General features: G+C 47.4%; 1 protein-coding gene across 1 annotated transcript; it reads left to right on the top strand.

Moving 5' to 3' along the window:
• Positions 1-854: 854 nt before the first annotated feature.
• On the top strand, positions 855-5,933 carry LOC120986421 (uncharacterized protein K02A2.6-like). The gene is made up of 3 exons (XM_040414986.1): positions 855-3,714; positions 4,950-5,142; positions 5,809-5,933. Exons 1-3 carry the CDS (start codon positions 955-957, stop codon positions 5,931-5,933), a joined length of 3,078 nt encoding a protein of 1,025 aa, XP_040270920.1. The 5' UTR covers positions 855-954.
• The last annotated feature ends 8,397 nt before the right edge of the window (positions 5,934-14,330 follow it).

Here is a 14,330-nt window from a genome sequence, read left to right as displayed (position 1 = left end):
TTTGGAGACTACCTACAGACGGCTCTCCGTGACATGTTCGTCATGGGTCTCTGCGACCCAGCCATACAGAAACGTTTACTCACAGAACCCGACTTGACTCTGACGAAAGCCACTGACCTTGCTACGGTCATGGAGTTGGCAACACGGGACGCCACCCTGCTGAAGGCACCACCTACAACTCCTGCAAGCCAGTGTGAGGAAATATTCCACACCGCTATCACTCAACGCTCGAGACGGCCGTCCCCTGCCACTCAGCTTAAACCTCGCCACCCTAATTCTTCTGTCTCTGGGACCCCGACTTGCTACCGTTGTGGTAACACTACTCACAGTGCGCCTGCTTGCAAGTTCAAGGATGTCGTTTGTTTTCGCTGTGGAAAGACTGGTCATATTGGGCGCGTTTGCCGCAGCTCTCGCTCCCCGAACACTACCACAAAAGATAGACGTAAACAGACATTCCGTGTGGATATGGACAATAACGGTTTTAGCTCTGATGAGGAGACATGTGTCCAGCATGTTGGACTGTTTCAAGTAGCTGGGAGTACTCCTGCGATTAAAGTGGATGTCACACTCAATGGCTGTCCTGTCTCCATGGATGTTGATACAGGGGCAGCTGTGTCTGTCATTTCATGGACTGATTTAAAGGCATCGGGTCTGTCCCTGCCGCTAAAACCTACAAAGCTCACACTACAAACCTACAGCAAGGAACTACTACAGCCCTTGGGTTATGTAAAACCCCTTGTTACATTAGGCAACCGCAGTCAAAGTCTACGCCTTTATGTTGTAAGGAATGGAGGTCCTCCGCTGTATGGAAGGGACTGGATCAAAGCCCTGGGCATGCCTCCTTTTACCATTGCCCAATGTACATTGCTTTCTAAAGTAGACCATTGGGTGGAATCTCTGAAGTCACGTTTTAAAGAGGTTTTTGAGGACTCTTTGGGCACCGTAAAAGGAAAGATGGCCCACCTCCTCTTGAAGCCTGGTGCTACACCTCGTTTTTGTAAGGCAAGATCAGTACCTTTTGCCTTGCGAAAAAAAGTGGAAGCAGAGCTGGACCACCTATTGGCTGAAAAGATCATAACGAAAGTGGATAGAAGTGAATGGGCATCACCAATTGTGCCTGTCAAGAAAAAGAATGGAGACATTAGGATTTGTGGTGATTTCAGGGTAGCTCTGAACAACCAACTTCTTGTGGATCAATACCCATTGCCTCGACTTGAAGATTTATTTGGCTCACTGGCTGGGGGGCAAAAGTTTACAAAAATAGACTTAAAGCAAGCTTACCTGCAACTGCAAGTACACCCAGATTCACGCCATCTGTTGACCATTAACACTCATAAAGGATTATTCCAGTATAACCGCATGGTTTTTGGCATAGCCCCAGCTCCAGCCATCTGGCAGCGGATCATGGATGAGGTACTGGCAGGAATACCTTTCACCCAATGTCTACTGGATGATATGCTCATCACTGGTCCCACTGATGAAGAACACAGAAAGAATGTTGAAGCTGTGCTAGAGAGACTCCAAAAGTATGGTTTGCGTGTCAATCTTTCAAAATGCGAATTTCTCAAGTCTCAACTGGAGTTTTGTGCCCACACGGTGGACCGACATGGGTTACACACTACTGAAGAAAAGGTTAAAGCCCTTACCCATGCCCCTACCCCCCGGAATGTCACCCAGCTCAGGTCCTACCTTGGCCTCCTAAATTACTACCACCGTTTCTTGCCGAACCTAGCACACCAGCTCTACCCATTACATCGCTTACTGGATGCAAGAGCTAAATGGATATGGACAGACAAATGTGAAGAAGCTTTTCGGCTTTCTAAAGAACTCATTCTGTCTTCTCGAGTTCTGGTCCACTATGATTTAAAGAAACCCGTCATCCTGGCTTGTGATGCCTCGCCTTATGGACTAGGTGCCGTGCTTTCCCATGTCATGCCGGATGGCACGGAGCGCCCCATTTCTTTTGCCTCCAGGTCTTTAACCTCAGCAGAACAAAACTACTCCCAGATTGACAAGGAAGCTTTGGCCATTGTATGGGCCACAAAAAAATTTCACGCGTACATCTATGGTCGGGAGTTCACACTTATCACTGACCACAAACCTCTGTTGTCAATACTGAACCCTCAGAAAGGAATTTCTACAACAACCGCATCTCGCTTACAAAGGTACGCTTTATTTTTAGGAGCTTATGCTTATTCTATCAGATACCGCTCCCATGATACCCATGGAAATGCAGATGCATTTTCCAGATTGCCACTAAGAGATGACCACCCACTAAGAGAGGTACGTGTAGTGGAAGTACGCAGGCCACAATCTTGCATGTCCACCTCCCTGATTGCCAGACATACAGCCACAGATCCTTTCCTGTCTCAGATATTCTCTTATGTTCAGACTGGATGGCCAGAGAGAGTTTCAGGTGAATTTCGTCCGTACTTTGCCAGAAAATGTGAGCTTGTGACTAATGCTGGTTGCCTACAATGGGGCAATAGAGTGATTGTACCCCAGTACTTGCAATCAACCATGCTAAGGATACTGCATGAAGGCCATCCTGGTGTGGTGCGCATGAAGCAGCGAGCCCGGAGCTATGTTTGGTGGCCACAAATGGATACAGCAATTGAAGATTATGTTGCTCAATGTCCTGGGTGCTGTCAAGCCCAGCGACCCCAAAAGAGAGGAACCCTGCAACCTTGGCCATGGCCAACAGAACCGTGGTCCAGACTCCATCTTGATTTTGCTGGCCCCATCCAGGGTAAAATGTATTTGATCGTGGTAGATGCGCATTCAAAATGGCCGGAGGTTTTTCAAATGCCTTCTATTACCTCAGCTGCTACCATTCTAGTCTTAAGGAAGCTCTTTGCTCAATATGGCTTGCCAACAGCCATAGTCTCCGACAATGGAACTCAATTTACATCGCATGAGTTTCAATCCTTCCTTAGTGGCTTGGGCGTCCAACACTACAAAACAGCTCCTTATCATCCAGCTTCAAATGGGCTGGCAGAACGATTTGTGCAGACATTTAAGAAGCACTTACTGTCCACTCTGGACCAGGTTGGACTGTCAGAAGAGAAGCTGCTGGAATTCTTGATCATGTACCGTAACACGAAACACGCTACTACTGGGCTGTCACCGGCTTTTCTTATGTTTGGCAGGCATCTCCGCACCAAACTTGATTTAGTTCGTCCGCAGGAACAGTCACCAACGCCTCCTCCGCCGGGCCGTCTGGGATTCCGTGCCGGTGATCTTGTATGGTCTCGGAATTACAGAGCTTTGCCTCCTTGGCTTCCTGGCGTTATTGATGGAACTCTTGGCAGAAGAATGTACCTTGTCCGCCTGGAGGAAGGCATTTGTGTTCGGCGACACCTTTCACAATTGAGGAAACGCATTTGCCGGCCACTAGTGACAAAACCGACCCCTCTTTCTAACCACCCACCAGAGTCTACTCTGAACTCTGCTGGTGACATATGGCATGGTGTCTGGCATGATCCCACAAGTTTACAACCAAACCCTGAACCGGTTGGTGGCCATATTCCTGAGGAGCCCGGACATGTGCCTGGAGTTACAGAGACTGATTTGTCTGTGGGACGCCCACTGACATCTCCAGAACCTTTGACTGACTCTATCCCTCCCGGTGCTGTGCCTCTGCGTAAGTCTACCCGTCAAAGACGTCAAACGCCGCGCTGGCAAAGTGCTGAAATCTTACGGGACACATTGGAGGTCAGGGAACAGAGACAAAGGGCTCATGAAGTGCTGCGGAAATCACAGAACTGAGTTGGAGATACTACTTGCTGAACTGATCTCGCTTGCCTTGTTATGTTATGTGTTCAACATTTTGTTCTCTTGCTATGTTTTTTTTTTTTTTTTGGGAAGGAAAGGAGGTGTGATGTTTGTGATAGATCACTGTGACCTTTACCCTCTTTCTCCTGATGCATGATGGGGGAGGAGGAGCTGTACCAGGAAGTCAGACAGTGTGTGAGGGGAACCGGAAGCAGACACATGAGGCTGAGAAGGGATTGCATCTGATAAGGACAGAAGCTGTTTGGAATAAGACTCCTCCATGTAAGAATGCCATAATGTTCTGGGTAATAAACCTTGCTCTGGTTAAGTAGTACATCGGCCTGTGTGTGTAACTTGCTGAGCAGATACTGGCAGCATTGCCAGCGGCACCTGAGAGACACAGAGTGTCCAGGGGACATAACATTTACCTTGGCAACAGCCAAGTTTGCAATAACTTTAACTTTGGTTCCTGTCTCTTCAGCGGTTGCAGGGCTCTGCACATCTGCTCCATTTGCTTCAGGGCTCACCCCAGGTCCACATGTCCCAAGAAGGCGTACAAGCGCCTATGACTGGCCGACTGCGACATCGACCTCCTGGCCCTCCTTTTACGGGACCATCCGGTGCCGGGGTTCGTGGACTTCCTGATCACTGGCCTCTGCTCCGGCTTTGACACAGGGTTGGTGGCACTACCCCATTCCAAATGGGAGTGCGACAATCTGCAGTCAGCCAGGTCAGATTCCACCGCTGTGCAGGAACTTCTGAATTCGGAGGTTGAGAAAGGGTTCCTCCTGGGCCCCTTCAACCAGGTTCCTTTCTCTGGCTGGCGGATCAGCCCCATAGGCATAGTGTCCAAAAAAGATTCAAATAAAAAACGTTTGATTTATGATCTCTCCGCCCCCCATGATTCCGTCATCCCAAGCATTAATTCGCTCATTCCTTCCGAAGAATTTTCCATGACCTATGCATCCATAGACGAAGCCATTGCCCTCATCCTTAGCGCCGGGAAAGGCGCCTGGTTGTCTAAAACTGACATAGCGGACGCCTTCAAACTGCTGCCCATCGCCCCTCACCTTTGGCAGTTCTATGGTATCAGGTGGGAGGGCAGGTTCTATTTTGCCAACAGGTTGACTTTCGGCTCTAAAAGCAGCCCGTGGTTATTCGACCAATTGGCGCAGGCCCTACACTGGATCCTGATCCACCACGGCAGCGCCCCAGCGGTCATCCATTACCTGGACGACTTCCTCCTCATAGAACCTCCGCTATGTCGGCCATCCGGGCTGCTCTCCCTCCTGGAGATCTTTGCCGCCCTTTCCATCCCAATTTCGCAGGGGAAGACCGCGGGGCCGGTCACTTCCATCACCTTCCTGGGTATTGTCCTGGACTCAGACAGAATGGAAGCCAGGCTTCCAGAGGCAAAGCTGTCCCAAATACGGGAAGTCGTGGCCAGGGCCATCACCTCTTCCCAGGTGACCAAGGTCGAGCTACAGTCCATCCTGGGTCGGCTGAACTTTGCATTAAGGGTCATGCCCCAGGGCAGGGCCTTTATTTCCCGTCTGCTCTCGCTCCTTCCCACAGCCTCCGAACCCAGCAGCATTGTCCACTTGGACAGGGCTGCCATGGCAGACTTGCGCATGTGGGACAGCTTTCTGTTATCTTGGAACGGGGTCAGCCTGTTCGTCCCCTCTTGGTCCCAGTCATCTACCAGGGTGTTTGCTGATGCCGCGGCATCCCGGGGTTTCGCGGCCATCTTCGGGTCCCAGTGGCTGGCTGGCCCATGGCCTCCTCAGGTCAGTTCCGACCCTCAGTCCCTCAGCTCATCACCGTTCCTGGAATGTTACCCCATCGTGGCGGCCGCATCCGTCTGGGGTCACCTCTGGGCTAATTCCAGCGTCATGTTTATATCTGACAGTCAGGACCTGGTGGACATCATCTCCAAAGGCCGAGCTAAGTCGGCCAGGGTCATGTCCCTGTTGCGCAAACTGGTCTGGCTGGCCATGACCCATAACTTTCATTTTTCGTGTTCCCATATTCCAGGTGCCAGCAACACGGCGGCCGATGCCTTATCGAGGTTCAATTTTCACACCTTCTTTCAGGTTTGTCCAGAAGCAGACCGGACCGGGGCCCGGATTCCCGGCTTCAGCGACCTGATGTTGGATTGAGGTCTCTGCTGGCAACCGCCAAGGACCTCATGTACCGGTCCCTCTCGGCCAACACGGCTCGCAACTACGGCACAGGTTGGAACCTCTTCCAAAAGTTTTCCAGGGACCATCCCCAACAGGATACGACCTTCATCGCATACATCATAGCTTTCATGGCCCATTGCCATGTCAACCTCAAACTGGCACCCAGCACCATCCGTTTGTACCTGGCCGGGGCGCAACATTTCTTAGCCCTACAGAACCCAGAAGTGCGCGACATTCACATCCCAAGCCGTCAAGGCCACGCTCAGGGGCATTGAGAAAAACAGCAAAGACTCCAGCCCGTCCCGTCGGCCGGTCTCCGGCGAGCTGTTTAGGCAGCTGTCTGCATCCCTAGATGGCAATCCTTTTGGCCCTTCCATTAGTCTGGTCATCAAGGCCGCTATGTACCTAAGCTTCTACGGCTTCCTTCGGCCAGGGGAATTTTCAGTTTCTTCACAGAAGACGATCTTCCTGAAGAAGAAGCAGCTATCCTGGAGCCAGGATCATCTGGTATTAAGCCTTCCTTCCACCAAGACGTCCCAAACCGGTCCTCCCATACTGATCCGCTTCTTCAAGTCCGGGAACGCCTGGTGTCCAGTGGTGGTACTCCAACATCTCCTTGGTTCCACACCATCTCCAGATCCAGAGTCTCCGTTGCTGCCATTCCAAGGGAAACCCCTATCCACGCCACAGTTTGTCTCCCACATCAGATCCCTGGTCGCAGGGTTGGGGGTGGACCCCAAAACCATATCAGGACATTCATTCCGCATCGGAGCGGCTTCAGCGGCTTCCAAGCACGGGACGCCTCCGCACGTCATCCGTCACATGGGTAGGTGGAGATCTGCCTGTTTTTCCCGGTACATCCCGGATCCGCTGACTGAAACCCGGCAGGTATTCCTTTCCTTGGTTTTGTAACACTGTTCCATGCATTAAACAGCAGCACTTCTCCTACCCGGTGTCTTTTTGGCCCTCTTTTAGGCAGGCCCACGTTCCGTGGCTCCAGGCACACACCAGCCACTGTCAAGCCCCCTCCTGTCACCTTACTGACCGTGGCCGCGGCCACAAATAGTTAAGGCTGCATGCAGCCTGTAATTGTGGGAGGGGCCAGGTCCCCCTTCTTAAACCCCCTCGTTCCAGCTCACCGCACCGCGCCCGCCGACTCGCACTTCGCCCCCCCCTTTTCTTCCTACTCTCCCTAGGGTTGGCCCTCTTTTAGGCAGGCCCACGTTCCGTGGCTCCAGGCACACACCAGCCACTGTCAAGCCCCCTCCTGTCACCTTACTGACCGTGGCCGCGGCCACAAATGGTAATAGTGATAAAACGCCTTTAAAGAGGACCTATCATCTCTCCTGACACGTATGTCTTAGTAACTACTTGTATCCCCCATGTAATAACAATTCTGAGGCATCTATTCTTATGGCTCTATGTTGTGCCATTCCTCTGTTATGTCTACTAGAAGTTTATGAATGAATTGTCAGGAACTCCCTGCAGTAAAAGTACAGATAGGTGTTACCAGTTAGGGGTGTGTCCCTGCACAGTCTGACACCAGCAGCACTGATTGGACAGAGTCAGAGACAACTACTACTGGTAACACCCAGCAGTACCCTTACTGCAGACTGCTGGCAATTTATTTGTAAACTTCTAACAGGAATAATATAGGAATGGCACAACATAGAGCCATAAGAATAGATGCTCCAGGATCGTTATTACAAGGTGGATGCAAGTAGTTACTAAAACTGACATGTCAGGAGAGCCGACAGGTCCCCTTTAATAAAGACAAACACAGAAAATGTAAGGATTTTTCTGGAACTAAAGTTGAACCACTGATTGTTCTCCACTTGCTAAAAGACTTTGCACTTTGCTCACAATCTTGAAAGTCTCCAGTTTCCCCATTTTCAAGGTTGGCCACGTAATGCCCCTGCTTACTGATTCTTATACTTCCGCTGACATCCAGTCCCGACACGGCATTGTAGGGCGTGTCATCAGTGACATCAAGTACATAGTAGGGACGGGTGTCCTGGAAGTACAGCAAGAATCTTCCATGCATGCACATGTTTTATGTAAGCCCCACCCATTAGTGACAGTCCTTGATGGTTTGGTGGCATTCCCAGGGTTGTGGCTTATGCGCAGGATGAATCTCCCAACACAATGCCTTTGAGAGAGGCAGCCGCCACGCCGCCACAAAGTTAAACAATTAATGATATTAGACAGTGGGGAGCTACAGTATTTATGTAGCAGGCTTTCCGTTTTCTAAATCTGTATGCAGTCAGTCCCCCTTAGGCCCCTTTCACATGAGTGAGTTTTCCGCGCGGGTGCAATGTATGATGTGAACGCATAGCACCCGCACTGAATCCTGACCCATTCATTTCAAAGGGTCTGTGCACATGAGTGTTGTTTTTCACGCATCATTTCTGTGTTGCGTGAGAATCGCAGCATGTTCTATATTCTGCGTTTTTCACGGAGCCCTGGCCCCATAGAAGTGAATGGGGCTTCAGTGAAAAACGCATTGCATCCGAATGTAATCCAGATGCAGTCCGGGTGCAATGCGTCTTTCACTGATGGCTGGTAGGAGATGTTGTTTGTAAATCTTCAGTTTTTTTTCCACGCGTGTAAAAAACACATCAAAACTGATTGTACCCGTGTGGAAAAAACGGAAACAATGAATGCAAATGAAGCACAGAATATTTATTCTCTTTAGATTAAATTAATTTAAATTATAGGAACAGGTTAACACTTTACTATCCTGAACAATAGCAGATAGTGTTTAGCATTCTAAAACAGCAGGATTATTAGGTATTAACCTCCTCTAAGCCACTCTAGACCAAAAGGAGTTTAAAGGGGTTATCCAGGAATCCTGGGGATAGGTCATCAATATGAAATTCCCAGATAACTCTTTTAAAGTATTAACTCAGAAGAACACTTGAGCACCATAGATTTTAGGTATTAAACCCTAAACCTCTGTAGAAGGGAAGCATTTTGTCATGTTGGTTGTAGGCACGTTTTTGCAGCGGTAATGGAAACCTAATGCCTGCACATTTTTAAGACCCATTTTGAGCTGTGTAAAAATTAGAGAATAATTAGAGACTCTGAATGAGGCCTCTTTCACACGACCGTATGGCTTTTTCAGTGTTTTGCGGGCCGTTTTTTCCGGATCTAGTTTTCCATTTTTTGTTTCCGTTGTGTTTCCGTTTTTCTGTATGGCATATACAGTATACAGTAATTACATAGAAAAAATTGGGCTGGGCATAACATTTTCAATAGATGGTTCCGCAAAAACAGAACGGATACGGAAAACATACGGATGCATTTCCGTATATGTTCAGTTTTTTTTGCGGACCCATTGACTTGAATAGAGCCACGGAACGTGATTTGCGGGCAACAATAGGACAAGACTCAAAATGTAGCGGAACGGAAATGCGGACATACGGAAACGGAATTCTCACGGTACATTCCGTTTTTTTTGCGGACCCATTGAAATGAATGGTTCCGTATACGGACCGTATACGGAAAGCAAAATGTTCGTGTGAACGAGCCCATACATTGATGAATAATGGCAATGTAATTTAACACTGTTTTCTTTTTCACAGGAACTCTCATGTTATAGAGCAGGAGGAGCTGAGCAGATTGATATATAGTTTTGAGGTAAAAGATTATAATTTATCATTCATTAAAATTTCTGCTCTTTTTAGGCTTAGGGGTCCAGTAGGAGGCAGTTCTACTTATAAAATTGACAGCCTTCCCTGTATTACTGTCCATAAAGAAATAACTTATTCCTGAATAAGACCATCCACTGGACTCCGATGCCTAAAAAGAGCAGGGATGTAAATGTAAATTACATATTTTATTAAATCATTTCCCACAAAATTATATATCAATCTTTTCAGCTCTTCCTGCTCTATTTCCTGCACAGTTAGGACTGCATGTGTAGTACTTCAGACCTAGGAGTACTACAATTGGCTACACTACATGGAATACACTTTGTTCAGTGTTTTGCAACAGGATTAGCACTTACCATTCCATTCCTCCCCTCTTGGTAGTAGTAGGCTGCTCCGAGTTTGTTAGAAAGTAGAAAGTGAGGGACCATGCAATCCACCTCACGCTCCTACAGGCCATGTGGACCGCAGAGGCAGCTCATCTATGAGGACAGAATTGCCCTAGAGAGACTGCAGGGTCTTAGGCCACAGAAGATATGTAAACTACAGCATATTTGATCAAGCAGAGTGATTAAGAAACCCAGCTATCAAGATTCCACTGCAAGGTGGTGGGAAACACGTCAAGACACCATCACCACAGTTCAGCACAGGCATAGCTAGAAGAGTAAGGCCCCTTTCACACGGGCGAGTATTCCGCGCGGATGCGATGTGTGAGTTGAACACATTGCACCCGCACTGAATCCTGACCTATTCATTTCTATGAGGCTCTTTTTAGGCTTAGGGGTCCAGTAGGAGGCAGTTCTACTTATAAAATTGACAGCCTTCCCTGTATTACTGTCCATAAAGAAATAACTTATTCCTGAATAAGACCATCCACTGGACTCCGATGCCTAAAAAGAGCAGGGATGTAAATGTATAAATTACATATTTTATTAAATCATTTCCCACAAAATTATATATCAATCTTTTCAGCTCTTCCTGCTCTATTTCCTGCACAGTTAGGACTGCATGTGTAGTACTTCAGACCTAGGAGTACTACAATTGGCTACACTACATGGAATACACTTTGTTCAGTGTTTTGCAACAGGATTAGCACTTACCATTCCATTCCTCCCCTCTTGGTAGTAGTAGGCTGCTCCGAGTTTGTTAGAAAGTAGAAAGTGAGGGACCATGCAATCCACCTCACGCTCCTACAGGCCATGTAGACCGCAGAGGCAGCTCATCTATGAGGACAGAATTGCCCTAGAGAGACTGCAGGGTCTTAGGCCACAGAAGATATGTAAACTACAGCATATTTGATCAAGCAGAGTGATTAAGAAACCCAGCTATCAAGATTCCACTGCAAGGTGGTGGAAAACACGTCAAGACACCATCACCACAGTTCAGCACAGGCATAGCTAGAAGAGTAAGGCCCCTTTCACACGGGCGAGTATTCCGCGCGGATGCGATGTGTGAGTTGAACACATTGCACCCGCACTGAATCCTGACCCATTCATTTCTATGAGGCTCTTTTTAGGCTTAGGGGTCCAGTAGGAGGCAGTTCTACTTATAAAATTGACAGCCTTCCCTGTATTACTGTCCATAAAGAAATAACTTATTCCTGAATAAGACCATCCACTGGACTCCGATGCCTAAAAAGAGCAGGGATGTAAATGTATAAATTACATATTTTATTAAATCATTTCCCACAAAATTATATATCAATCTTTTCAGCTCTTCCTGCTCTATTTCCTGCACAGTTAGGACTGCATGTGTAGTACTTCAGACCTAGGAGTACTACAATTTGCTACACTACATGGAATACACTTTGTTCAGTGTTTTGCAACAGGATTAGCACTTACCATTCCATTCCTCCCCTCTTGGTAGTAGTAGGCTGCTCCGAGTTTGTTAGAAAGTAGAAAGTGAGGGACCATGCAATCCACCTCACGCTCCTACAGGCCATGTGGACCGCAGAGGCAGCTCATCTATGAGGACAGAATTGCCCTAGAGAGACTGCAGGGTCTTGGGCCACAGAAGATATGTAAACTACAGCATATTTGATCAAGCAGAGTGATTAAGAAACCCAGCTATCAAGATTCCACTGCAAGGTGGTGGGAAACACGTCAAGACACCATCACCACAGTTCAGCACAGGCATAGCTAGAAGAGTAAGGCCCCTTTCACACGGGCGAGTATTCCGCGCGGATGCGATGTGTGAGTTGAACACATTGCACCCGCACTGAATCCTGACCCATTCATTTCTATGAGGCTGTGCACACGAGCGGTGATTTTCACGCATCACTTGTGCGTTGCGTGAAAATCGCAGCATGCTCCTCTTTGTGCGTTTTTCATGTAATGCAGGCCCCATAGACATGAATGGGGTTGCGTGAAAATCGCAAGCATCCGCAAGCAAGTGCGGATGTGGTGCGATTTTCACGCACGGTTGCTAGGTGACGATCGGGATGGGGACCCGATCATTATTATTTTCCCCTATAACATGGTTATAAGGGAAAATAATAGCATTCTTAATACAGAATGCATAGTAAAATAGGGCTGGAGGGGTTAAAAAAATTAAATAAAGAATTAAACTCACCTTAATCCCCTTGCTCGCACAGCCCGGCTTCTCTTCTGTCTTCTTTTTTGCTGTGAGCAGGAAAAGGACCTTTGATGACGTCACTCCGGTCATCACATGGTCCGTCACATGATCTTTTACCATGGTGATGGATCATGTGATGGACCATGTGATGACCGGAGTGACGTCACCACAGGTCCTTTTCCTGCACACAGCAAAAAAGAGGACAGAAGAGATGCCGGCTGCGCGAGCAAGTAAATTAAGGTGAGTTAAATTTTTTTTTATTTTTTTTTAACCCCTCCACCCCTATTGTACTATGCATTCTGTATTAAGAATGCTATTATTTTCCCTTATAACCATGTTATAAGGGAAAATAATCCAATCTACAGAACACCGATCCCAAGCCCGAACTTCTGTGAAAAAGTTCGGGTTTGGTTACCAAACATGCACGATTTTTCTCACGCGAGTGCAAAACGCATTACAATGTTCCCGCAACGCACCCGCACCTTTTCCCGCAACGCCCATGTGAAAGAGGCCTAAAGCTCACAAGCGTGTGCTCCATGCCCGTGCTGCAGACTGCAAATAGCAGGCTGCAATGCATGGGTACCGGCTGAGTACAAACTTGAATGGGTCCGCTATCTGCAAGACACGCTCTATGAACATGTTCTATTTTTTTGAGCTACAGAGACAAGGACCAAAATCTCACGGAAGCGCTTCGTAGTGCGTAGGGCTTCCGATCTGTGTCTCCACTCCGCACCGCTCTGTATATTGCAGATTACGGACTCATTCAAGTCAATGGTTCTGTATCTATGACACGGAGTGCACACGGTCAGTACCAGTATACTACGGACCCGTTGTTTGCAGTTTGCAATATGGGCACGGGGCAGACGAGCTCGTGTGAATGAGCCCTAAAGCTGTAGGGAACGATAATACAGAGAGAGACTTTGTCAGCTAGCAAACTTCTGAGTATCATCTTTTGCCACATTGCCAGCCACCATACCCCATTATCTGGGAGGAGAGATTCGCATTTTGTAAGAACTGCTACTGGATGTGCTACTATCTGTTAAGAAAGACGTTCTTTGTTCTGCAATCTCTGCCTGGTTCCTTCATCATCTCTTATTCCGTGCACTGAGAGATGGCCTGAGGTAGGACACCGTGTCATCACAACACCTCATCAGGGCCACTACAACTCTCATCTTCTGCACTGCATGTACAACGTTATAGGTTCCCTTTAGCCATCATTTTACACTTTGTAAAATGAGAAAACTTTGACAGAAAGGAAATCTGATCGCACCATTTACAAGGAAAACAGCCATTTACCCTAACAACAGCTGGGACTTCATCTCTGCAGCGTTTTACTAATGGTGTTTACGTGCACATCCAAACAATCCTTCGTCTTCTTCAGTGACATCATCTGATCCATCCAGGTTTACAAGATCAAAGCGTAAGATTATAACTCCTGTGTCAAACACAAGAGGCAGCAAAGAAACCCAGAAGTTGACTCTGCCTTTATGCTTCGTGAACTTGGAAGATTCTGACTGCGTGTTCAGCTCCTCACTTTGTTATTCGCTTCAACAGATGTGACTCCTTTGTATTAGAGGCTATAGGAATTCTCTTTCCTTCCAAGAGTTCATGTGACTATTATATCATAATCAACTGATGTGGGCTCTCCAGTTCCATGTTTTGTTTCTTCAAGTACTGCTTTCTCAGTTTGCAACTAAGTTTATTTCACTTGTTTTTCTCCTTAACTGCATGAAAAGACAATAATATTTTTTAAAGTTAACCCCTTTGCATTTTCATTTTTCTTCCCTGTCTTCCCGGAGCCATAACTTTTCATGTATCTCCTTTTTGAAAGTGGCCACAGAATATGAATATATTATAGTAGCATGTGTGATGCAATTAGTTCATATGGCCAATTGAAGTAAAATGCATAGTTTCTGGGGACTGGGAACTTGAAGTGGCCCTGGGTAAATATAAGTAGGCAGGGCGAACATAAATAAATGGGGCCAACAATACTATGGTGCAGCACAAAAAACTGCCCCAGCAGAACCAAATACACAGTGCAGCAGAAAATACTGCCACCCCCGCTGCAGCATTCAACTCTATTACCGTCCTGAGGATGGCAATACAGTTGAATGCAGGAGGTCTGCCAATCAGGTGCATAAGTACCAGA

The sequence above is a fragment of the Bufo bufo genome, chromosome 1 (genome assembly GCF_905171765.1).
Source record: "Bufo bufo chromosome 1, aBufBuf1.1, whole genome shotgun sequence".
Lineage (NCBI taxonomy): Eukaryota > Metazoa > Chordata > Amphibia > Anura > Bufonidae > Bufo > Bufo bufo.
The sequence above is the reverse complement of the archived record's forward strand: the minus strand, read 5'-3'. Positions and strand labels throughout refer to the sequence as shown.